This window comes from Athene noctua, chromosome Z (genome assembly GCF_965140245.1).
Source record: "Athene noctua chromosome Z, bAthNoc1.hap1.1, whole genome shotgun sequence".
NCBI lineage: Eukaryota > Metazoa > Chordata > Aves > Strigiformes > Strigidae > Athene > Athene noctua.
The window spans coordinates 19,315,660-19,340,037 of NC_134077.1; the positions used below are offsets into that span (position 1 = coordinate 19,315,660).

The 24,378-nt window shown below is 42.2% G+C and overlaps 3 protein-coding genes across 4 annotated transcripts in view; 1 reads left to right on the forward strand and 2 right to left on the reverse strand.

The window, feature by feature from the left end:
- ITGA2 (integrin subunit alpha 2) overlaps positions 1–11,269 on the forward strand; it is a 71,637-nt gene extending 60,368 nt beyond the window's left edge. For both annotated transcript variants that reach the window (XM_074932671.1, XM_074932670.1), the window contains 3 exons: positions 2,929–3,018; positions 6,492–6,608; positions 7,376–11,269. In XM_074932671.1, the coding sequence (XP_074788772.1) occupies positions 2,929–3,018; positions 6,492–6,608; positions 7,376–7,465 (297 nt within the window). In that variant the 3' untranslated portion in view covers positions 7,466–11,269. The remainder of the gene's footprint in view (positions 1–2,928; positions 3,019–6,491; positions 6,609–7,375) is intronic.
- A 3,848-nt stretch (positions 11,270–15,117) lies between these two features.
- LOC141973874 (molybdopterin synthase catalytic subunit) lies at positions 15,118–20,116 on the reverse strand. Its single transcript, XM_074932842.1, has 5 exons — positions 20,005–20,116; positions 18,960–19,095; positions 17,935–18,088; positions 16,410–16,533; positions 15,118–15,225 (listed from the first exon to the last, which is right to left on the reverse strand). The coding sequence occupies exons 2-5, from the start codon at positions 19,078–19,080 to the stop codon at positions 15,157–15,159; spliced, it is 468 nt and encodes a 155-aa protein (XP_074788943.1). The 5' UTR covers positions 19,081–19,095; positions 20,005–20,116; the 3' UTR covers positions 15,118–15,156.
- On the reverse strand, positions 20,005–23,381 carry LOC141973875 (molybdopterin synthase sulfur carrier subunit-like). Its single transcript, XM_074932843.1, has 4 exons — positions 23,274–23,381; positions 22,751–22,872; positions 20,215–20,361; positions 20,005–20,116 (listed from the first exon to the last, which is right to left on the reverse strand). The coding sequence occupies exons 1-3, from the start codon at positions 23,283–23,285 to the stop codon at positions 20,235–20,237; spliced, it is 261 nt and encodes an 86-aa protein (XP_074788944.1). The 5' UTR covers positions 23,286–23,381; the 3' UTR covers positions 20,005–20,116; positions 20,215–20,234.
- Positions 23,382–24,378: the final 997 nt, after the last annotated feature.

A 24,378-nucleotide genomic window follows, 5' to 3' on the forward strand; every position in this document is an offset into this window, starting at 1 on the left:
CAAGGAAACAGTCCTTGCTTAAAGACCTACAGGACGCTTAAAAATAACCATCAATGTCTTGACTTTCCCATTTTAAATCACCATGTGTCCTCCAGGATGCAATTCATCATGAATTACCAGACCTTTGAAATGAGACCATGTTTGCTTCTTAGCTAGGCAACCAATCAAACTGTCTTAGAGTCCTGGGTTTGCCTAGAGTGTCAGGAACATGATGCAGTCTCCTTAGTTTGTCTGGCAAGTCTTATGGCAGGTATTGACATTTAACAGCAGGGCTATTGTCAACTTTAGCATTCAGCTTTTAAAAGGTCAGGTTGATAATGTAACATACTTAGGCAAGCATCTGTTTTTAAAGTTTGTAATTTTCAAAGCAGCTGGGTCAAGACCACTTGTTAGTATGAGTGTGCAGGAGGTGAGACCTGAACAAAAGCTTGCTACCCTTACAAGAAAGTGAGTGGAAATAACTTGTTTACTACTGGGCGATGGGAAGGAAGGATCACATGTCACAGTTTTCCTCTCATCTCCCATTTTGTTATTTTCTAATTCATTGTCAATGTTCAGTACAAATAATCTTGCAAACACTCAATAACACACGTAATCAGCCTTTTAGTGGCAATCAGTCATTGCCCAAGAAGGGGATAGCAGGCTTACTGGTACCTGCTAAGGAAAGCAAAGAAAGATGTGTTTAGGAATTCAGGAGGTGGTTTGATTAGTGCTCAGGTAGGTTTCTAAACATTTAGGAGGACGGGACAGACCACTGGGGTGGATGGCTGTAGTTCAGGCATGCGATAACTGTATGCTGCAGGGATGATCAGTTTGGTGTGCATTGGCTGCTGCAGACCCATGGTTGCTTACATTCCATGTCAAGCCCACCATACCTAGCCCTGCCACAGAGAAATCACTGAGGAGGCAAAATGACAGCAGGCATTGCATTTGGTATGGCTGGTGAGTGCTCCTGTGCTCCCACAAACCTGAGGCTGTTCCTAGTGGTACTGTAAGAAATGGGGCTCTCTGTGCCTGCTGCATGGGGAGAAGAGCAGCAGTGAGATGGCAGTGTCTGCACACCCATCTTCCTCTCAACACGTGCACAGAGGGAAGTGGGATCTGGCACAAGATCCCTTTTCAAATGGTAGTTGGCTTAAGATTTGTGTCGTTGCCTTTGTTTAAGCTGAGGGAGCAATGTCAGAATTTGAGCAGTGGAGAGGAACAGATAGCGACAGGAAAAAATAAATGGGGAAAAACAGAAGCATTGGGTACAGGTGAGGGTGGGGAAAAAAAAGAGAACATCCATTTTCCATTTCTTCCAAAGGCCAGAGATACTCCCCATCTGTCTTTAGTTGCTATTTCTCCCTTTCTCACTGTTATTTTTCCCCCCATCGCTTCCCTGCTAATAGCAGTGACAGCTTTGAAATAACTATAACAATGGATTGTTATATAATTTTTTATATATATATATATATATATTGTTAATTATATAATTAACTTTTGTTTTATCTGAACTGTATGTTAAAGAAAAAAAAACAGTTATCCAGTTCATTGCAGTCATCATTTGAGCCCAGAGGTCACCTGAGCACTACACAGCCACTCACTCACCCCTTCCCCCTCAGGACTGGGAAGGAGAAAATAAAGCAAAAGGCTCAGGAATAGAGATAAGACCAGAGAGGGATGACTCACCCATTGCAATCATAGGCAAAAGACAGACTCCTGAGGGGAAGGAAAGAGAACATCAATTTAATTCAAGCACTAACACCAAGAACAAAACTAAGTCTGGATTACTGATACTTTATTACTTCCATAGACACATAAGCTTGGGAGATCATTTTAATTTTCTTAATACTGTGTTGTGGTTTGAGCTCAGAGGGCAACTGAGAACTACACAGCTGCTCACTCACCCCTTCTCCCTCTGGACTGGGAAGGAGGAAATAAAGCAAAGGTCTCAGGAATTGAGATAAGGATAGGGAGTGATAACTCACCCATTATAGTCATGGAAAAAAGACAGACTCATTAGGGGGAGTAAAAAACATCAATTTAATTCAGTTAACAGACAGAGTAGGGCAGTGAGAAATATTACCACATCTTAAAAACACCTTCCCCCACACCTCCCTTCTTCCTGAACTGTTTTGTTCATGATTTCTCTACCTTCTCCCTGGCCCTAGTGACACAGGGGACAGGGAATGGGGGGATGTGGTCAGTCCTGCCACTTCTTCCACTTCAGCATCAGTGGTACTCCTTTCATTCTTCACTTGCTCCAGCATGGTTCCCCTCTCATGGGAGACAGTCCTCCACAGACTTTCTCCAACCTGCGTCCTTCTCACAGGCCGCAGCTGTTCCTGTGCTGCTCTGGTGTGGGTCACCCTGCCATGTTGCAGTCCTCCCAGCACCGAACTACAAGAGTGGGGGCTTCTTCCCACAATCATGGCATTCTTCAGATGCAGTCACCTGGTTCAGTGTGGGGTCCTCCATGGGCTGCAGGTTGGCATCTACTCCACCATGGACCTCCACGGGCAGCAGAGGGGTGGCCCTGATGTCTCTCCACGGGCTGCAGGGGGGATGCACTGGTGCACCTCCCTCCCCCCCCCCCCCCCCCCTTCCTCCTTTCTTCCACTGACCTTACTCCAACTCTTCCTCCCAGATTCCCCTTCTTAAATACATTACCACAGCGGTGCAACCACCATCACCAACTGGCTCAGCTTCAGCCAGAGGTGTGTCCAGCTTGGAGCTGGGGGAGCTCTGAGAAGCTTCTCACAGAGGCCACTGCTGTAGCCCCTTCCCCCACTACCAAAAACACCTGCCAAACACAAAAATCCAGCACAACTGTGATTTTTATCCTGAATTCTTTATTCCAAAGCAAGATAATTATTTTAGGATGCCTACATGCTAACTGATTTGTCCTGTAGTAAAGCTTTACCTTTTTTTAATTTTCTCTTTCAGTCAACTTTCCAGACATTACAGCTCTCTGCAGAGGCAAAAATCGATACGCATAACCCCGAGTTATTTATAATTGGAGAGAATACCCTAACTGTAAGTGGCAGATAAGTATATTTTTTCAACCTATCTTTTACTGTATTAAAGTGGCAAATTTAATCTCCAGCATCCTTAAGGAGTACATAGCAAATTACAGACTCAGATAACATTTGATTATGTTGAACTAATGTATCCTTTTGGCTACATACAACCTCCCTGAAGTGCCTAAAATGTTTTCTTTTCAGCCAACCGCTGTATAAACCAGACTTAGTTAAAATCTGTAGATCTCAAATAGATTGTACAACTATGAGCAAAACTCAGTTAGAAACTTCTGAAATTCTTTTAGCTTCCTGTTTGTGAATAGATCAAAATTTGGACTTCTTTTTGCAACAGAATTAATTGTTGTAGATAAATGAGCTCTGGAAACATTTCCACAAATACAATTTATAGCCTTATTTCTGTATTTAGTTTGATGTTTGTAGACAGATGTTTAGCACAGGTCTCCAGCAAATATACTTAATCTCATTTCTAAAAGAATGTGAATTTTGCATTTGGAAGGGCTGTTATAGGGACAATATGGACCCAGCTAATCTCAAGAAGTCTCTGTAGAATCCTTCCCCCAAGGTTTCCATCTGCTATATACAAATATAAACAATGCCTGAAGAATATATTAGCATTGTGGTGCTGTTGTAATAAAAAGATACCTTGTTGTCTTGGCCTGTCTAGAGAGGAACACTCTTCCATTTGCAATACTGTTAGATTTATTTTTACAGGATTTACAAGCCTGTTTTATCCATAAAAATAAACAAGGCCATTGAAGACCAAAATGCAAGTTAGTAAGGAAGGCAAGTATCTGTGAGAATGTGTGGCGTAGCCCATTCACAAGCAATGGAAAATTCAGTTAAATATGTACGAAGGTGGCTGCTGACTGATTTATCTCAATGTGGAAATAAGACCATAATTCAGTACTATTCTTTTTGTCATTGTTTTCTCATGGATCACTCCATTTCTTATAAAGAACCTCTAAATAGATCCATTTCTATTCAGGGAAAAGCTCCAGTGCCTGAAGAAACAAAGGGAATATATGTGTAGTTCTGGAAATAATGCCATGTTTTTGCAGAAGAACTACATGTCTGTATTTGAAGTGTGCTGAGTGCCTTTTGTGGTATGGTGTTATTTCTGCTAGGAGATGAAACTCATTAATACACAATGCAAATATTCCAGTTAATTGCACAGGCCTTTTAGGTAGCTCATAAACCACGTATTACTAGGTATTTTCCTCAAATTTACATTACCAGCAGTTCTGTTGGTGATTTCAGGAGAACCAGAATTTCATTATTCAAATTTGATTAAGTCGGTTGACAAATAAAAGGTAATTCCTCAGCCAGCCATTAAAATATCTGCATATGGCACTTGTACAGCTCTGAGGAAGCATCTGAACAGACCCTGAAAGTTAACCACAGGGATCCTAAGAAACAAAGTGGCTTTTGATGAGGCTTACAGCCTGAACCCTACTCAGTAGCCTCTTGCCCTGTGAGAAGTCTTGGAAAATGTGCCAGCTGGTGGAGGTACACTCTCCCTAGGGCAGACAGTTAGCTTTGACACTTTGACTCCACTGATGGAGTCAGTACCCAGCACTGCATGATTTCTTGGTAGGCCAGCAGTGATACCCATTATTTACCCTTTACACTTCCTTGGGAACAGGACAGTGCAGAAGCAATTTGAGTTTATTTCTGTACTTACCTTGTTATTTTAGACAAAGGTGGTAGGGTTCATCCAACTTAATATCTACATTAGTCATCCACATCAGAGTTAGCCCTTCTATAAACCCTAATCTGTAGAAAGAGTAGGTATTTGAGATGCAATTCATCTCATCCTAAAGTTGATCCTGAAAATTAGGCCCTAAAAGGGTCTATCATTCTCCGCTGGAAGCTAAGGAAACTATATTGTAGATAACAACACTAGATGAGGTGAATGCCACCCATGGTGTCTTACTGACCACCATTTGACTTCAAGGAAGATACTTGTTCTTAGGCATCAGTTCACCTCTCCAATAGTGCCACTTCACTGTTAGTGTAATGGAGAAAGCATAACTAGGCAAACTTGCACATACATATGAGATTGGCTTTTTAGTTTGGATGAGCTGGGTTGCTGTGTAGCCAAATGAATTAATATTGCCTTGTGATGCTATGTAGGGAAGCTGCTTAGGTATCTTTGCATAAAAGCTTTAAGATTTTTTCCAAGTTGGAAAGGACTGCCAGCTGGAGGACTGAACTTAACCTGCTATAATCATCATTATGACCATTCAGTTAGAAAACACACAAAACCATCGTGCCCCAGTGAAATGAATACACATAGCCACACCTAGCACAACATTGAAGCCTTCCAGCAGAAATTACTTAAATCACTGAGATGTCAGTCCAGTGCAAGTTTCCCAGAAAGCTTAAGATTAAATTACACCAGACAAATGCACTGAGCAAGCAACCCTGAAAAAGTAAACCGACTTCTTTTATCATGTTTCAGGAAGGAAAAAACTTTCATGCTAAACGCATGTCGTTCCAAGATTAACTCCAAAGATTTGACAGTTCATAAATATTACAGCAATGTCTCCCTGAGCAACTATGTTATATGTAACTGTATAGGTGGTCATACCCAATCCAACTAGATAGGGTATCACCTGAAAACTAACTTCCAGACACTATATGCTGTTCTGGGAGCTCTCTGGTATTGTTTGTAGTTTGGGAAGCGTAGGTGTGCTAGAAACATTCCTGTTTGACCCACACATCTTGCAGCAAATTCATGCAGTTGACTCAGGAGAACAGAGATTAACATGAGCAGATTTAACAAGTTGTTAGTGGTTTCCCAGAAGGTAGGAACAGCAGGCAAAGGAGACAAAGGTACTTGCCCATCAGGAGGGGAGAAATTTCAGCAAATGCAGTGAGTGCATGATGGTATCTGGCTTCAGTGATTAGTATCACCTCTTGCAGCTGCCCACCAGATAACAGGGTCTGACAACACTTGACTAGAATTAGTTCTTCTCCAGCAGATACAGCAGAGATCTGTCAGAACAGGGACTGACAACACTTGACTAGAATTAGTTCTTCTCCAGCAGATACAGCAGAGATCTGCAGACAAGGCTGTACACTAGGCTGTTTCCCAGCTGCGTGTAAGCATGTCTGATTTACCTAGTGATGGTGTGTCTGTGCACTATAGAAACAACTCTGAAGGACCTCCTGTTACTGGAGGAGCTGAAAGCTGGCAGGAAGAGATTGCTTCTCTGCCTGTTGTCTATAGCTAAGAGTGATGAGGGCCCCTAATCCTTAACTGGCACTCCAGTGTGTCATGGTGGTGCAACCAGGTACCTGTGGACATCAGTGAAAGGGCTTTAATTGCACGGTGTGTTCCAGTCATTGATCCTGGAATGTGTGTAGTCCAGCTATTCTTAATTAGTGAAGTATTTGGTTTACAAATCCTATTTTACATGCAATTAACATAATGTGACCCCTAACGCAAAAGCTCTGTACTTTCAGATCCCAGTTACAATAATGAAGCCGGATGAGAAAGCTGAGATACCAGTTGGTGTTGTGATTGGCAGTATATTGGCTGGACTCCTCTTGCTGTTAGTATTGGTTGCCATTTTGTGGAAGGTAAGTAGGTATTTATGCTCTTAAAAAGAAAAGCAGAAAGGGATAAATACATTTGGGCTATTTTCTTTCAAATGTCTCTTCTCTGGTGCTGAACAAAACTGCACATGCAGTTTGGTGGTATGAATAATACTGCATTGGCATTGCACCCCTGATGGGAGCATTTAGAAGGGCTTCAAAAATCAAAGCTCTGAAGTGGGTCCCCATAGAAATTGGCAATGTGCCAATGAGTTCCAGTGGTTCAAAACAGGGGCTGTGGCATTTACTTTTTTTTTTTTGACACTGCCTGCCTCCTTCCATAAGTCTCCAGATGGGCTCTGAACTCCCATGATATTTCTAATCAGCAAGGCTGGGGATTAGAAACAAGGAGAGAGAGGATACAGACTGAACAAACAAAAAGAGACCAGAAAAGGGCAAGGGCAAAAAGTCATTTACAAAGAATACCTAGATTAAAGGGACAGACAAATTTTTCTGTGTGCCAGAGCATTGGTGCTTGAAGGGCTCCTCGGCACACCAAGGCAGCATGGAGATGCCTGTATCTCAGCAGGGAAACAACTGGCTACTCAGCACTGCTGTTCTGGCATTTAGTTGAAGCAAGCAGGAGTGTTAACGCCCAGCTCTCCTTTAGTTAGGAATTGTCTACAAATCAAACACTGTACGTGTGTGCATGCACACACGTGCATTTCTATCATTGCACTGTTTAGCTTAGCTGAGAAATGTAACTATTAATGACTTACTGTGTTGTGGTGTTATTTTAATACTCCTCACAGCTTGGTTTCTTCAAGAGACAGTATGAGAAAATGACACAGGATATAGAAGATGTTGATGAAATTACAGAACTCACAAAGGACAAAGACTGAAGATGATGAGTTATGGGGATAAAGAGAGATCTGAGCCACCAACAGTAGTTGTGATCCAGTCAGTTCTTCAGCTGGAGTGCCTTAAAGCTTAGTAACATTTAAACATTTTTAATGGAAGTGTCTTGTATAGATGAAAATATTTTACAGATTCTACTCTATTATAAGAGTAACTGCAGGACAGTTTGTTTTTTTCAAAAATGATTTATAGTGCCTTTTCTTGTAAATTTTTGCCTTTCAAACAAACTTAGCCCTTAGAACTGGCAGGTCCGGAGTTTACAGTAATGTATTGTGCCAGCAGCCCTTCTCCTGATCCACTGCAGAGTGAAACAGAGCAATTTATTTCAGATTATTGTGGAACAGCATCAGTTCGTAATTCAGTTGACAAGTACCATATGTGTAAAGGACATTTTCCATTAAGTTGATGATGAATGTGTGGTGAATACTGCTTCCAGACAGGAAGAAAACTCATTTTTTCATTGACTAGCTCCATCCTTATTGTTTTAGAGAAATAATTTGCACCAGTAAACCTTTGTCTTAACTAATCTATAAAGTGGGAACTGCATATAAAGATGTCTGTCTGGGTGCTACAGGACAACTGGATGGGTAAACTGTTCCAAAAGTTCACCATCTTCCTTGCGCTAAGGTCACAACCAAATTACTGAAGTACATTGTTTTGGGGAAGTACTGCCAAATGGTATGCATAACTGCCTTCTGCATATTTTCTCTCCAGGAAGAAAATATGAATATCATAATCACTTACAGCATGTTCTCTGCAATGTTATGATTGGTTTTCAGATTTCATCTTGAGAAGCACTACCACTACTGTTACACTGGGCTTTATGCTCGTAATTCCTCTGACATCAGCTTTTGACATAAAGAGGGAAGACAGTCAAGATCTTGCCTTTAATTCTATACTGAAAGATTTTTGCAAGACTAGGAGTATGAAGTGAACTAAAGGAGATAATGACTGAGGAAGTATGCATGTTAGGGCAGAGGACGGTGAAGATCTAAGCTCTGTAAATTGTTTACTGCACTTGTTTCTTCAACATCTCAGTGCCCTCCAGGAGACCAAAGTTCAGTATGACCTCCTTACCTGTCACATTTTATTTGGTCCCACATGTTCATGTCTTGAAGTTAACTTATGTTTTATACAGTAAAGTACTGTAATGCTCTGGAATGAGTTCTGAGCACAACACTTGAGTGACTTTGTTGGTTACACACCTCAAGTTTATCACGTGCTGTTATGCTGCCTGGTTTTAATGAAAGCTCAGTCCTAAAAAGGCCCGTGTTGTAAGACTGGTAACAGTCATGGGGATTGGCCTTTTGGCTGCCTTTCTTTCTCATGGCTGGCAGTTATGCTTATAATCAATTGTGAGAGAAGATGTTTTGCCTTATGTACGCTGCCACACAAGTGAGATCGTTTCCAAATTGAGGTGATTTACTTGAAGAGTAAAACATATAAATGTGCCTGATTCAGAACCCGGCCATGTTTTCTTTCCCCACAGCTAGACTGTAACTATGATTAGGCACCTTCCAGATTATTTTCTGAGAGAGTCTTCAAAAACTAGGCTTGGGCATGTTTGAAAGTTTTACTCAGTCTTTTTTAATCAGTAATCAGTCGGGAGCCAACCATCTCTTTCTCAAATAAACAGTTTCATTTGCAGTGACAGCTAGATTGTGCTCAGTGTAGTTTTATACGTGTTTTGGATTTATTTTGTATCTATGAAATGTTATGTTTTGGGGATTTTTTTTTTTAATGTTCTGAAAAACAATCCAGATTCCGACCTCGACTATCAAACAAGATTGTTGCCATCAGCTGAGTTTGTGACCAAACCAATTATTTAAAAAGTAAAAAAAAAAAAAAAAAATTAAAAAATAGCAATTGCATAAAGCTAAAGAATAAGCTCCTGACTTGTAATTATAAACCCTGAGGGCAGATGCTCTGAAAATAAAGATGAAAATTTGTCTGCCTCAATTCTTGTATAAACTTGTGAGGAAGAAAACAAAACCCTACACCCTGATGTGTGGGAAGCTCCTACATAACCAGGGTCATGCACTCCAGGCTAGAGGGGAAATTTCACAACGCAGCAGATGGCAGCATCTTTCATTTCTGGTGCTGTTTGCAAGGGAAATTTAGGCATTCAGCCAGATTTCCTTCTTCCACCTTTGGTGAGAGGTACAGGTCAATATCTGACATCCAACTTCTTTGGGGACTTAACAGTTTATCAACCAGGTAGCAATGATCAATTCATTAGTCTTCACTGGGTATTATTTTGTCCCAGACAACAGGATTTTCCCCCTAGCCTGGACATACTACTTTTTCCCGAAATAAAGGGAAGGCATAGCAAAGGGTAAAGTTTTTTATCTTAACCACTTCAAGTTACTAGTTTGTCTTTCACAATTAATACTTAAATGTTTAATTCCATTTTTGTAATGTCTATTCTATTGCACTTTTAAGTTGGCACAGCTGCAAATAATGCTGGAAATAATATGTATATTTTGTATTATGTGCAAAGGGTTGGATTTTTTTTTTTAGTTTTACTTTTTTAAAACAGCACATTACAGGTGAAATAATATTCTGAAATGCTGAGCTTCAGCATGTGCTTCTGTTTGTGCCTGCAGCAAGAAAAGTCAGGAATACCTTCAGCAAACTCAAGTTATATCTGATTCTGGTCTTGAAATCTAGCTGCTGACTTCCTGAAGTACTAGAATCAAGTCCAGTATCAGAATTAGTTTCACATGAGCCTATGTATAGATTTGGGACATACAAGAGAGTTTATAATCAAACTGACTTCTGAAAGCTAGCATGTAAGCTCTATGGGAGCAGGGACTGTATCACTGTGGTGCCTGAGGGCCTAACAGTGTTACTACAATAAAAATAAGAATACTGCTGAACACAGACTCATTTATTTTTAAACAGCACCTTGAAGAGAAGAAATGCTACTGAAAAAGCACCACCTAAAATGGGGCCAAATCTGTCTTTGTTCCAGCAGCACACAGTGAAAACCCGAAGGGGATGACGCTGCTAGGTTTACAAAGAAGCTGCACTTGGAAGTCTTGCAGGTTATTGTCATGAGTGTAACACTACCAGTAAGCTAAGTTGTAAGTCAATTCACATTAGTACAAAACATCTGTATTTGAATAGCTCCGGTTGTATAGTTGATGTTATCGTGGTCAGGCCTTCCTATAAATATGGGGTTATCATCACTGGCATCTAAAATTACACCATACTCTGCCAGTCTGTTACACTCTGCACTTCATACTGTGTACAGAATTGGTGAGCAGTAGCATGTCCTGACATCAGCTCTGGCTATTCCCCACCATGTGCTCAAAAAGCCAGGAGCACGGTAGGAAAGGAAGAGAGGGAGGAGTTTGGCTGTGAATAGAAAGGCAGTCATGGCAGTAACTACCACCTGAAAACTAGCCACTTTGATAGAGCTTCCTTTTTTTTTTCCTTTTTTTTTCCCACTTTCACCTCCTCCCTACTTTTAACAGTGGTACATAAACATTCAGGCTACCAGCTTTAATAATTCCATAATACAGAACCAGATGACCCTAATCTTAAGGCACAAAACTCCACAAAACTTTCACCAAGTCTCAGTGTTCTGCAAAATTGAAAACCAGATGCCTTATATACTGACATTTGTGTATACTACTCTTTATATTCAAAACTGAGATAAAACAAGAGCTGCCGAATTAAAGACTAAAGAACATGAAAGTATGAAAATGTGTCTCAAAATCTATAGCTAATTTCCTCAACTTTTTATTGCCTTTAATAAAGTGTGCATAATTTTCACAGTTTCAGAAAAGTTGAGTGCTATACTTCTGCCCTCATTTATGATTAGTTATTCATAAGCACTCACAGGCTTCGGTGTGCTAGAAGTTTTTAAAATTTATTTGCCTCTTAAAATAGTCAAAATGGAACTTTTAAAACAACTGCTGCAAAGATACATCAGGGTGCTGATTTTTATAACACTTGATAAGATCAAATTGTATGGTTCATTTCTGTTTAAAAAAACAAGCCTAAAATACAAAAAACCCCTGCTGAGTTATAGTCATCAGCCTATTCTTAAATCTCTTTCCTCAAGTACCTCCACAGGACACTTAACAGAAAAGCTCAAGATTGAGTTTTTAGAGCTTTTTTTTTGGGGGGGGGGGGGGGGCATGGGGTAGCATCGTCTGCTTTCACAGACAATTTCACTTTGTTAATAATCAGTTTTAGCAGTTTTTTCCTTTTAATGTTTTTGATGGAGAAAATGAAGGCATTAATCTATAAAACCACAAATTCCATGAACGGCTATGGGGAAATTGTAACAAGACAAAAGCTAAACGTCTAGTTTAAAGTTGAGCAAAGGCTTCATTCCTAAATGCAACAAGCGGCACATTCATGAGTGACAGCCGAAGCAAGCGCCTGTTTCCCAGCGCAGCCAGCACCTGGGCGAGCTGGGAGCCGCTCCACCCGCACAGCCGTCTCTCGGCTGCCATCTCCTGGGTAGGGTCCTTATAACAGTCCCGTGTCCCCCCGCACACCCCCACCCCCGTTTATTTCATGACAATCCATCCATTACTGTTTTCATAGTACTCATCAAGCTGAGCTTCTCTTGAGAACAGAACGAAAATTCAGCATCAGGAAAGGAAACTCTTAAGCAGTGCTGGTATACAGACATTCTGCCAGACAAAAGGATGGATCAGTGTATTCAAAAGTTGCCAGCCAAGACCAAGACATCTTTTCATAAGGCCAAATTCTCTCTCTGAAGACATGCACTTCTCTTCCACAAACACCTCTCATCTGGCAGATCTCTACAGGAAGCACATGATGACCCTCTAGTCTGCAGTGTCTGTTCCCAGAAATATCTGTATGCACCTGGAGCCACTACCTCTGCAACATGCTGTGACACACCTAAAAAACCACAGAGGGGTAGGATTACCCTCCCATATAGCCAAGGCAGAAGAACAGCTGGACTTGTCCCAGAAAGCTAGGGCTGTATTGATCTGCAGCTGCCTATCATCCCACTCACGGACCTCACCAGAACACGAGGTAGCCCTCACCCAGCAGCCCAGTCCTGCATGGAAACCGGGACATGTGCAGCTGCATCTTTGCCTGACACACAGTCAGACACAGCTGGGATTCATCCCCTAGCTTGGAAATTTGGAAACACTTCTGGGTCACTTCAGACACAGCCTTAGGCGGCTATTTTAGAACAGAGTAACTTGGCCCTCTTTACAATAATACTGCCCTAACAGAGAGGGTAGCCCTACAGAGGGAGCTGGAACACTGAGCCTGGAGTATGGACTTAAATTTCAGCGAGTTACATTTTACCTCTAATTATGCACATCATCCCTCCTAGGGGCATTTCCATTTCGCTTTTAGATGCCAGCTGAAGAACCCAAAGTTACATAAGACTGATACATCATTGTTCCAGAACAAAGAAGTACTTGCCTCATGCACAGCTAGGGACACAAAATGACATTTCATTGTTTTGACCATGGCAGCGTATACACATTGTAACACTCAGCTGTGACTCAGTACAATATCTCTTCCATTCATTGTTCCTGGTCACTGTGGGGAAGTACACAATTATTCTTCCCTTCTTTTCTGCACCCTCCTTCCCAGCTGCACTGTTGATGGGGAAGGTGCAATTAAGGTCACCCTAGAGAAATCTTCCAAGAGGCTGCAGCACTAGAGAGACACTAATGCAACACAGAAATCGCCCTTAATCATAGGGCACCAAGTAGAGTTTCACTGTTCTAAATACTACTGTTTTTCTGTATCAGAACACACCACCAGTATGCAAGCACTGCACAGGTTTTACTTCATTCATAAACCATCCACTACAAGGCAAGCTAGCCATTTATTTTTGTGACATTAGAAGACTAATTAGTTGCATGGTAACAGCAAACATGAACATGGAAAAATTAACACCAAAAATGGGAAGAAACAGAATTATTTGATGGAGGAAGTGATCTGTAGCCAGGATTCTGTACAATTCCTGGTAAAAATGACTTTCAAATAGCAGAGGGCTTCTCCAACCTACAAATCAAAGGAAAATTCAACCTTGAACTTGCTCAGCTCTGCCTAGATAATAGGGCCCACACGGTTTGGAGGATGAGTATGTGTAAGCATGCAAGGTGCAGCTGCTGTTCTGCAGAGGAAGTACTCACTTCCACTGAGAAAAGCACATCAGTAAGTTAACAACCACACAGTTTAACAATGCTTCTGTCTGAAGTTGTGTGTTTCATTGGGGTTTACTTAATTCAGATACAGTAACCATCAATAAGTATTAAAACTGATTAAGATCGCTGGGGGGAAAAAAAATCATCCCTATTCTTCTCATTTTAATATTTGCAGCTAGCAGCTGTTTGTAGATTTTTACTGCAGACACAATGAAATGGATTATACATCTGAGGATTAAGTGTTATGTGATGTAATGATATATAATTTTGAGCAAATCATTTTATTTTATCTCATTTCCCTTCCTTTGTATCTATCTTGTCTACATTGATAATGATGACTAGATAAAACTGCCTCACAGCATTAGTAAAAATGCCATACACAATGGGACTTTGAACTGATACATATGATAACATCTAAGCACTATCATGACCACTACAATAATATCAATAAAATGATCCTACTCAGATGAGCAGCCCATTGTTTCCAATGGAAGCGCAGGCATACTATGTCAGTCTTTTTCTCTTTTAACTAGGTTTTGAAACAGAACAAGAGGAAAACTCTATTAAAATAATAAATGTAAAATGCATATATAAACTGCAAAAAGTTCAATAGATTCACTTTCCTTTGAAAAACTAATCCATTTTAATGACTTTGAACCCTAACATGTCTAAAATCAAACTAGTAAAGCTAATTAAACTTACAGTTCTCTAATAATAGCTGGCCTTTTTTTTTTTTTTTTCCCTGCAGCAACATGCAATTATACAGCAAAAAAATCTTCAAAATTAATCATGTCTAGACATCATTATGCAGTTACAGGTTTGCATGTTACTGCTAGTGCAAATTTGTTGCTGGTAAAATATCAGATCTAACTTTGAATCAAGGTCTGTCCATGGTTTTTTTAATGCAATGGACTTGTAGTATCAGCTGCACAGTAAAAATGTTTCTGTGAGACAGAGCTGCTGGAAGGTAACCACTACTAAAAAGTTAGTAACTGTCGGGTATAGTTTGTATTTTCTTCCTATCTATACCAAAATGTTTAATCTACTTCGAGCAGCTTTCATGTTACAAGAATATGAAAACAGCATAAAGCTTGCAAATTGATCCTACAGTCACATGAAATTAAACTACTCAGGGCTTTTTTTAAGATTTAAAAAAAAATCCAACTGTCCTGTTGTGACCGCCCATGCAGACAATCATCACAGACTACCAATGTAGAGGTATTAAAGCAGTGTATATCACAGACAACTAAACAAGTCTTGCAACCAAGAATTTTAGAGGCGTTTGTTTTAAAAACTGACTCTATGTTAAAATGTACAGATATGATTTCAAAGGAGAGTCAAGAACACCTAAAAACCCTAATTATTACTAATTTATTTCATTCAGTCCTAACTAAATTATTCAGATTGAAATGTCCACCACAACTGCTTAAAAACATACAGATTGTCTGTAAAAACAACTCAAAGCTAAACCAGTATGCTCATTAGGAACAGTAACACTTTATTTTAAAAAAGTACAGTTATTTCTCTGAATTTGTCCAAAAGCATTCCTTGTTTTCTTTCCAAGAATATTCACCCTCATAAATCTCCTGCAAATATAAACAAAGAATGGGAAATATTGTGAGAGTCTGCTACATACAGCCACAAGTCAGGCCAAACAACTCAACAGCCATCCTACTATTATTTAGTGTTCACAACAGGACTACACAGCACTTCACTGGCAAAGAGAAAAGAGGCAGCACCCTCAGAACATATTGACTTACATGTGGGCAGATGCTGAACCTCAGGCTGAGCCCCAATTAATTTTAGAAGTGCCCATCTATACTGAAGTTAATTCAAAGATCTAGAAGAAATTATATAAAAGCTGTAAAGTACACAGCACTTGTGTTTGAAACAGCCCCTTTTTACATGCTGCCATATTAATTTACTGTATCATCATTTTTAGGAGAGTATTACAGTGTGTACAAAATGTCAATATTAAAAAAATTAAAATTACAACAATACACAAAATACAATAAGCATGAGATCTTCAGGACAGACTGGACTACTACCCAGCAGCAGTCCAGTCCTAAGAGGCAAATTCAGCAAGACTCTGAGCCCCTGATTATTCTTTCTGAGACCACAGAACTCCAGTCTCCTGAAAGAGGTGTCAGAAAAGTGGAGTAATGTGGAGAACGTCACTGTTACCCCATGTCAAGTTCTGCCTCGGAAAGGCGGCAGAGATGATGCTCATTACTTGCATGCTACACTGGTTATGTAATGAGGCTCCTCCTAGAGGAGGCTGGTCTCTCCACACACTGTGTGCCCATACTAGCTTTGGGACCACTGTTCATTCCTTCATTGTGTGCTGTTGCTTAATGCTTTGGGCTTTCTGAAGGCCACAAAGATGAGGGGAAAACAGAAAGACAAGAAATACCACTTTTACTTGCAAACTGCAATGCTATCCAAAGCAAAGCTGACTCAAAGCTCTTCCACAAGCCTATGCAGAACTGAGAGGAGAGCTCAGGGCTCCTTCACTTAGACCACAGGGTGGTGTTAAAAGGAAAAGGAGCTGAGTCGTACAGGCAAGAGAGGGCCTTCCAGGTGCCGAACCTGCCACAGATGGGCCTGGCTGCATCAGAGAAAATTCACTGCTGCTAGACACTGGCATCCTGTCAGGAGCAACTGCTGCCCATAACGCTTCAGCTACCTCCCTTAAGAGCAGCAGCAGCCTTTAGCCCAGCTGCCTAAGACTCTAGCACAGACCGAAAATCAAATTTGTCCCCAAACATACCTTCTTCCATATTGGGACAGATGCTTTTAAGGTATTGATGCAGTACATTACAGCTTCAAGGGATTCTGCTCTATGTGGAGAGGAGATTGCAATAATTACACTTGCTTCAGTTACTGGAACCACACTAGGGAGAGAAGAGGAACAACAGCAACTTTAGCTAATGTTTAGCATAAAGAGCACCCAAAAACTGTGGCCATGTCATGTCAGTATTCTGGCCACATGCTCTCCTGACTCATTCATACTAAGCAAGTGTCAAGCCATGTCCAGAAGATTATACACTTTTTAAAAGAAAGAAAACCACAACCAAAACCAGTACAGATGTGAGAATTCCATGCTTTAGAATAAATAAACCCAGCAGACATAGGATTTTTTCTTCTACCCTTTCTTTTTTTTAAATAAAGTCTATGGAATTAAGAGGGGAGAATCGATAACTTGCAACAACGCATAGGAACCTCACTGGAAATGGGCTTAATAATGAACAATAAGTTAGGAACAGGCAGTTCTTACCTGAAAACCTAAAAAATCATCTCAGTTTGCACAACAATTTGGGAAAGAAGAAATTAAAGGCCTCAAACTATGCAGATTTTGCAAAGGAACTTATTTTTTTACAAATTCTGATTTCAAATGATGAAGTTTTTCCTGTTAGGTGTGTTGTTCCCCAAACTTAACAGAAGTAGCACAAGGTTGTGTTTTGCTCCGCAAAGAGTAGTACTCCCAAAAGCTGCCTCCCAACCATCCATCTACAGGAAGACTCCTCTGGCAAACAGTTCATAGGAAAAATCTAAGCTTAAATGCTTTGAGCTGTCCTCAAAAGAACCACTCTCTCAGTTGACTGTCAAGGAAATATAAGGAAACTATCCCCCCCCCGCCCCAGCTAATATTTGCAATCATCTCCTAAGTTCCTTCTGCTGAGAGAAAAGGAAACAAGCATTTGAAACACTCTGCAAATCCTGCTGGTTTCAGTGAGAAATCTGATGAACAGTGAAGACTCAAAAGTATGGCAGATACTTGTATGCCATGTTCTGAACCCAACAAAAAATGCTTATCCAAGACTCGAGGAACAACAGGATTTCCAGTAAGCACGGCTGGCAATTACCATGCCTCTCCCCTCCCCATAGTCTAAACTTTCAGTTTCCCTATGGCATAATTTGATTTAAATCTGGCAATAAAAACATTCTGCAGCACTTCAATGGAAGAGAGAAGAAAAAAGAAAATGCTGACAACTTCACCTCTTTTTAAAAAGATAAAACAAGCCAATAGCCTCTCCTTCCCTGAAATGAAATCTCAATCTTCTCTCCACTTTCAAACCATCACACCAGCATCAAGGATCCTGCAGGCTAAATGTGGACTCCAGCAAACACTATCAATACATACATTTTTGAAAAGACAATTTCTGAAACAGCTCTGCATCTAAAATTTGGCCCTGCAGCCAGCTTTGCTGCTCCTGCACCTACGTAAGCACAGCCATGCACCAGACAAGGATTAATATTCCACTTCAGGAAGGACGGGGTCTGGCCATACATACCCAAGTCTATGATGCACTGCAATATGTTTGACTGAAGGCCATTTCTGTCTAACATCTCTGCAGATTTTCTTTATTTCAGTCTCTGCCATTGACATATATGCTTCATACTCCAAGTGAATCACTTTTTTCCCTTCAAAATTATTTCTTGTAGTACCTAAACACAAATGATTTATCAACCAAAAGCACCGAGTAAATAAATGTGTTATATATTTATATTCTATATTATAGTATATATTTTAGTATATTCTATATAAATACTGAGTAAAACCCAGGATCTCCTGCTACAGTCAAGGTGAGCACTGTGCAAATATAAATGAACTCCTCTAATCACAACTGTGTCAAGAAATTCTTTGAACAAGAGAAATCTCTAATATACAAGCAAGAATTCAGTTTACACATTACACGTCTGCAGCCTGCAATGCCCGAGGCTCAGACATCTTCTGTGGTAACTGCTAAAGGGCTGTTACTGCATTTGCCCATGCAATGTTTAAGCGCTCAGTATTAAGGAGCCCAGTAGCACTAAGGTTTAAGCACAAAGGGATTTCAAGATCTGTACCACATACATTAAATATCCGGACAAAGTTACCATCCTTGAACTTCACCAGGCCACAGGTAAAACAGTACTTTACTTTCAACCAAGATCTGAGTTGCAGGAGCTTTCATACAAGTGTGGACCTGTGGTTGGCACAGCCACAACATCCCACTTTCCACCTTGAAAAAGCTGTGTCCAAAAGGATGGGAGAATAGCTCCCAGGAAGTCCTGTACCCCAGAGCTGCTGTTCTGTTCAACCCTAGGATGGCCACACCAGCCGAGAAGCTTCTCTCCACTTTGTCCCAGTGCAACTGTTCAAGAGCTGCCAGGGTCTTGTTCTAAATAATTCAGAACGTGTCCTCTAAACATGCTGGGTTCAGTCCAGGAATTTATTTATTTGAGAAGCACGAGTTTGGAGTGTAGACTATCTAGGTTCCATTTATTAAGACTATTAAACACACAGAGAGATCCAGCTCAGAAATACTAAACTCACCAATGAACAGAGACACTGCCCCACAGCATGGTGAAATGACCAGCTCTGACACTTCATCTACAGAGAGCTTTTCAGACTTCAGTTTGATAAAATCTTTTGGCACATCTTCGCTTTCATCCATAGCTCACTACAAAAGCTGAAAGCAAACAGACTCTGTTGCTGGTTTTGGCAATACAAGCACTGGTTGACTGCTTTTTATCAAGTGCTGATGCCCAAATTTATGCAGAAAACATGCACCATCTACTTCACCCCAAGAGACCAGCCTCCACGGTAAACTGAGTTCTTAGCACACTTGATGAGAGAATATTAACTGCAAACATCAAGCAATGACCCGTTTTTTAATGCATACAGGTTTCTTCCTGGTAGAAAGTCTGGTCCAATAGGATGAACTAGTCTGAGGCCCCAGTTTAACAGTAAAATCAACCAGCAGGGATCACTGTGCTAGTACATCTGTGGTAAGATTGTCAGTCCCTCCTCCCTATCTTATACCAAAACCAAACACAGTTTGAAACAGATTTCTGATAAACACAGAGTTCTCATCCTAAAGTTTAATATATGCTCATTCAAGAGCTCACACTATCTGTCTGTTTCAGTGACACAGGAGACACTTCTAATTTCTCTAAGTGGAAACCAGTCATCAGTTCACCTAAGAATGAGGAGGAAAAGAAGTATTTTGAGCAGCAGCAATGGAACAGCTGCAATAAATACAAACTTGAAAGCATGCAAAGAAATGAAGATATTCTAAGGACACCTGGTCCTTTGACATCAACCAACAGAACAAAAAAAAAAAAGGGAGGGGAGGGGGGGGGGGGGGGGAGGGGAGTTTTAAGCAGCAGTCAATTCTTCTTCCGTATCATCTTTTCTGTTAAAAAGTGGCAGGAGGTTTTTCATTACTATCTTATTTAGGCAAGCTGGTTAGCTACTGGCAGCCAAAAACAACTACAAAAGAATAACAAGACCTAAAACCCAAATTCAAAACAATGCCTGAGCTCTCTGGCAATTTTCTTCTATTTACTGCATATGTGTTAATCATTTACTGGTATACCAGCTTATAGTTCCTGGTCAGCACAACAGCTCTCTCCAGCAGAAAATGCAAGTTATGCTCTCTCAAAAGAGTACTGGGGCGGAGGGAGAGACTTGCAATCACATCTCTGGACCTAAACAAGAAAAGGTTATTAGAACATTATACAGAATTCACAAATTATTTTAGTACAGAGTGCCATTCCACAGAAACAAAACAAGAAGTGATACCTACCTAACAGAACCTGGGCAGATTCAGCCTCCACTAATTGGTGGGATGATGGCAACCTCGTCTCCTGGCTGTAGGACCAGGAGCTGATCTCCAAGAAGCACGTACTCCTGCTGAACAGCAAAAACCACCTGATCCCGGATGACAGCAAGCCTGAGGGGAATTGGCAGGAGCACAAAGAGGTTTCTAAATAGAGTGTTTGCATCTAACCATGAGATTCCATTAAACAACAATCTGGTACACAGTCTAGATCAGCTTGGGTAAATACCACCGAAACTTACACAACCCTGCTTCCAATACACTTCCAAAAATACAACAAACACCCACCTCCTACTCTAGGATTTTCTTCTGGTTGCTAACGAGAAACCAGCTGAGTATAATTTTCAGAAGTCAGGAACTGGATTTGTTGTAGACTTACATCAGAACTAAACAGTGTATACCAGACCCACTTCAGCAGCTTCTAACACAGAAAAGGTAATTTAAGAGGTAGCAACTATCCAATCTGGGATTAGAAGGAAATGTTTGCCTGATTTGGTCTGGCTGGACTGGAGCAGTTTTCCTACATGGCAAGAAGCTTATGGGATGCTGTTTGTGAGGTCTCACAAAGATTCAGTGGTCAAATAGTTGCTCTTGTGTAACCTCAGAGTTTACAAGGCTTTGGGTCTTCTGTACTTATAGGTCTGACATTTGCTATATGAAGTGGCAACAGAACTAAGAGGGCAGATGTGTTTTCTGGCAGATCTTCTATATATTTTTTGATTTCACATCTGTGAGATGCCACTGTCAGGGTCCACAACTCTGGATACCATGAGGCACAGAGTCACTTTAGTGACTAAGTGCAATCGCATTGTGAGTCTGAGGGCAACAGCAGTAAAACACCAGAAGAACACCCAACATTTTACTTTAGAAGGTGCAAGCGTGTGAATTATTTTTTGAGACACAAAATCTGGCAGACAGCAGAGAGCTGTATTGCCTAGAAACAAGTAAGCATGCCAAATGGGTACAAGTAAAAATCATCTGATTTCCCAGCAGCCAGATAGACAAAAGTAGGCAAGGCACAGGCTGAGCAAAACACAGTAGCACTGACTCAGAGGGCATACTGAAGGGAAGGACTCTGAAAGTCACTGAGGAACTGAGCACAACTACGGAACTGAAGGGCTCATTAGAACGATGGGCTCTAATTAATGTCACTTTTAAGTTAATTCACTGGGGAAAATGGGTGGAACAGAAGAGCATTGTCAACTACATTCAAGCTGCAGTTTGAACATCTATTAGCAATGCGAATAGAAGTCTGTGGTCAGTGCCCTACAATTATGCTGAGTTTTTCCAGAAAAGTTAGGAACAGAATCATTTTCTAAGAAGGCTGCTGTGAAGTAACTGCACGTGCAAAATGTACTGCCTCAAGTCATCATTCATGAAAAGACAAAGTTGACAAACTATGGCAAACCGACTAAAGGTGCTGTTGCTGCATCTGACACCAAGTAAAAGGCTGCAAAGTAAAATACACTCCTTCCTTACTGCCTCCTCCCCAAAACACACTTAGTCTCATTTCTCTGTGAGGAGAAGGCACCTGGTCTAAAGTTTGGTAAGAGCTTCTCATCTGGAACCAGATACCATTGCTAATAGGTTGTGGGTTTTTTCACAGCTTTTGAGAGTAGATCTGATACAGAAGGGTGGTGCCTAAAGGAAGACTTTGGCACCTGAGTCCAAAGGCACGGAAATTCCAGCGCATTCAGCATTAAATCCTGAGGACCTCAATCACTGTTACACCTTTATTATTTTTTTTTTTACTCCCCCCTCCAAAACGGTGCCACACTTCTATCAGACTTATTCCTGACAGGACTCAAGTCTTAACCTCAGGGGGGGATTCTGCCGACAATCCCCAAAGAGCACCAGCACCGCAGGGGTCCTTACTGCACACACCTAGCACTCCCTCAGGACCAGACCTGTGAAATGCAAACCATCAGTGAGGAGCTGAGGAGGCTGAAATTGGCCGACCCTTTCTCCTATGTAAGGGCTGAGTGGCTGGAAGGCTGTGTCAGGGCTTCAGTTCCCTTCCTGACCTGACTTCCAGAGTGTACCATAAGCTCAGACTGACAACTAACAGTACAGTTAAAGATAAGTGACCAAAAACAGCTGCACATTATCATGAATTTCTTAATTATTGCCCTGGCTGTGTTTGACCCCTTCTTGAGACACCTCACCTTCTCCACTGGTTAATAACATGTCAGTTTTCACATGCAGCAGAATTACCTCCCTGCAGCCCTCCTGGACAATGGGCCTCCGGTCTTAAAGTACCCTGCAGACTCCACTTTTGGGTATATTCATTGGATCTAGTCTTTCCTTGCATATACATAAAGCTACAGCACTTCCAACTGGTCAAAACACAAAACGCCTCCTGCACGTTACAAGAATAAGGTAATGTCACTGTTTTTATGGTAATACTTGTTCCAGCTCAAGTCCAAACGCTTGATTTGTCATTACCAAGAAACATCCAACTGTGTTAAACTTTGGGCACCTCAGCAGTAGCTTTCCCGAATACCTTGGGTGAATCTTGACGATCTCCTCCCAGAGCTGCAGAGAGGTGATCTGCCGCGGCACCGAGAGAGTCTCGCAGCGCAGCCCCGCCAGCTCAGCGCTCCTGGCGAAATACAGCACCGAGACCTGCTCGGGGAACAAACGCCGATCAGGGGAGCGCGGCCTACTGAAAAAAAACCCCAAGCTACCGCACATTAACTTCGCCGAAAATAATAAAACAAACGGCTGAAAGCAAGACAGCACGAGGAAGAGCTTTCCCTGGCTTTTTTTTTTTTTTTTTTTTAATGCAGATAAGCTCTGTCGCGTTCCTCCTACTCCGACTGTCGGAAGGAGAGCAACGGAAAGGCCGGGGGGAGTAAGTCAGCGCGGATCCGTGTCCCGCTGCCGCCGTCCAGGCCTCGCCCCACCGGCGCCCCTCTGCCCGCTGAGGAGAGGGGCTGAGGGAGCCCCGCCGTCCCCCCGGGCACCCGCCTCGCCTCCCCGCAGGCCCCGCTGCCTAGGGCCGCCGGGAGGCTACACACACCTACCTGGCAGCGCATGGAGCCGCCGTCCCCGGGCGGGGCAGCCCTCCGCCGCGGGCCGACGGTGGCGCCTGCGACCGGGCGGGCGGCGCCGAGCCCGGACCGCCCCCTGCGGCCTGGGCTGGGAGCGCGGCGCGGCGCGGCCGCGGCGCTGTTAGGCCTGGCTGGGCCGAGCCGGGCCCAGCCGTGCGGCGCAGCCCCCCCCCGCACCGGTGGATAGCGGAGGTGGGAGACGGCCCTCGGAGGGCGGTGGGGAGCAGGGTGTGAGGGGCTTTGCCCCCCAAGCGCAGCCGGCGGTTTCGGGGATGGCACTTCAAAAGTCGTATTTTCACATGAGTTCAGTCCGCAGCGCGTATGGGGATCGCAGATTGCAAACAGTCCACTGCCTTGCACACGTTATACACCCCCTGCACATACACACAATAGGTATACATAACGTGTAAAAGCTATAGATCCGTCAAAATGCTGATACAGGATTTCTGGGTTAGACCCTGTTTCAGCGCAGAGCTTGCCGCGGTGTGTGACTCCCCGTTGACAACTGCCCGCTGTCGGCCATTGCCTGCGTGGAGGACAGCAGGGTGGAAGAACGGCGGCTCACCTCCAGCTGGGCGGCGGCGGGGGGGGAGCGAGGGGGCGCGGGAAAGAGTCGGGTGCTGCGGGGAGGCCCGCGGCAGTCGTTGGCGGGATACAGCTGTGCCCCGGAACCGCGACCAGGGGTGGCCAGGGGGTTATCGCCGTGCTGCTTGCCCGGTAACACTCGTAACCTCGCAACAGTACAGGAGGAGCGTCTGGCGAACCAGGGGGAGCTCCGCAGTCATCAGCGACACGGGAGTTTGTGGTCCGTAATTGCGATTCGGACAGGTGGTCAGGTAGGTGGAAAACATATGTCCTAGATGGATGCAACTGTCACAAAAAAAAAAAAAAAAAAACACCCAAACAAAAAAAAAAACCCCGCCCTCAAATCAAGAACTACTGTCCCGTCATTTCCAAAGATGACTGAGAAAGAAAATAGACCTTTCTGTGTAATAATTCTTGCCTCTGAGGTACAATGAAAATTAAAGTGATAACATTTTCCAAAAAATGTGCAATAGAAATACAGTTATTTCATGGA

Bases quoted from the DNA above. Each gene is read 5' to 3' on its own strand.
- LOC141973874 (XM_074932842.1), bottom strand. From the start codon at position 19,080: ATGGATGAAAGCGAAGATGTGCCAAAAGATTTTATCAAACTGAAGTCT. The intron at 16,534-17,934 runs GTATGTATGGCC...TTCTCTCCCTAG, and splicing joins GCAGTGCATCATAGACTTGG to TGTGGTTCCAGTAACTGAAG. The intron at 15,226-16,409 runs GTATGTTTGGGG...TTATATTTGCAG, and splicing joins CTGTCCCAATATGGAAGAAG to GAGATTTATGAGGGTGAATA.
- LOC141973875 (XM_074932843.1), bottom strand. The intron at 20,362-22,750 runs GTATTCGGGAAA...AATTCCCCTCAG, and splicing joins ATCGTCAAGATTCACCCAAG to GCTTGCTGTCATCCGGGATC.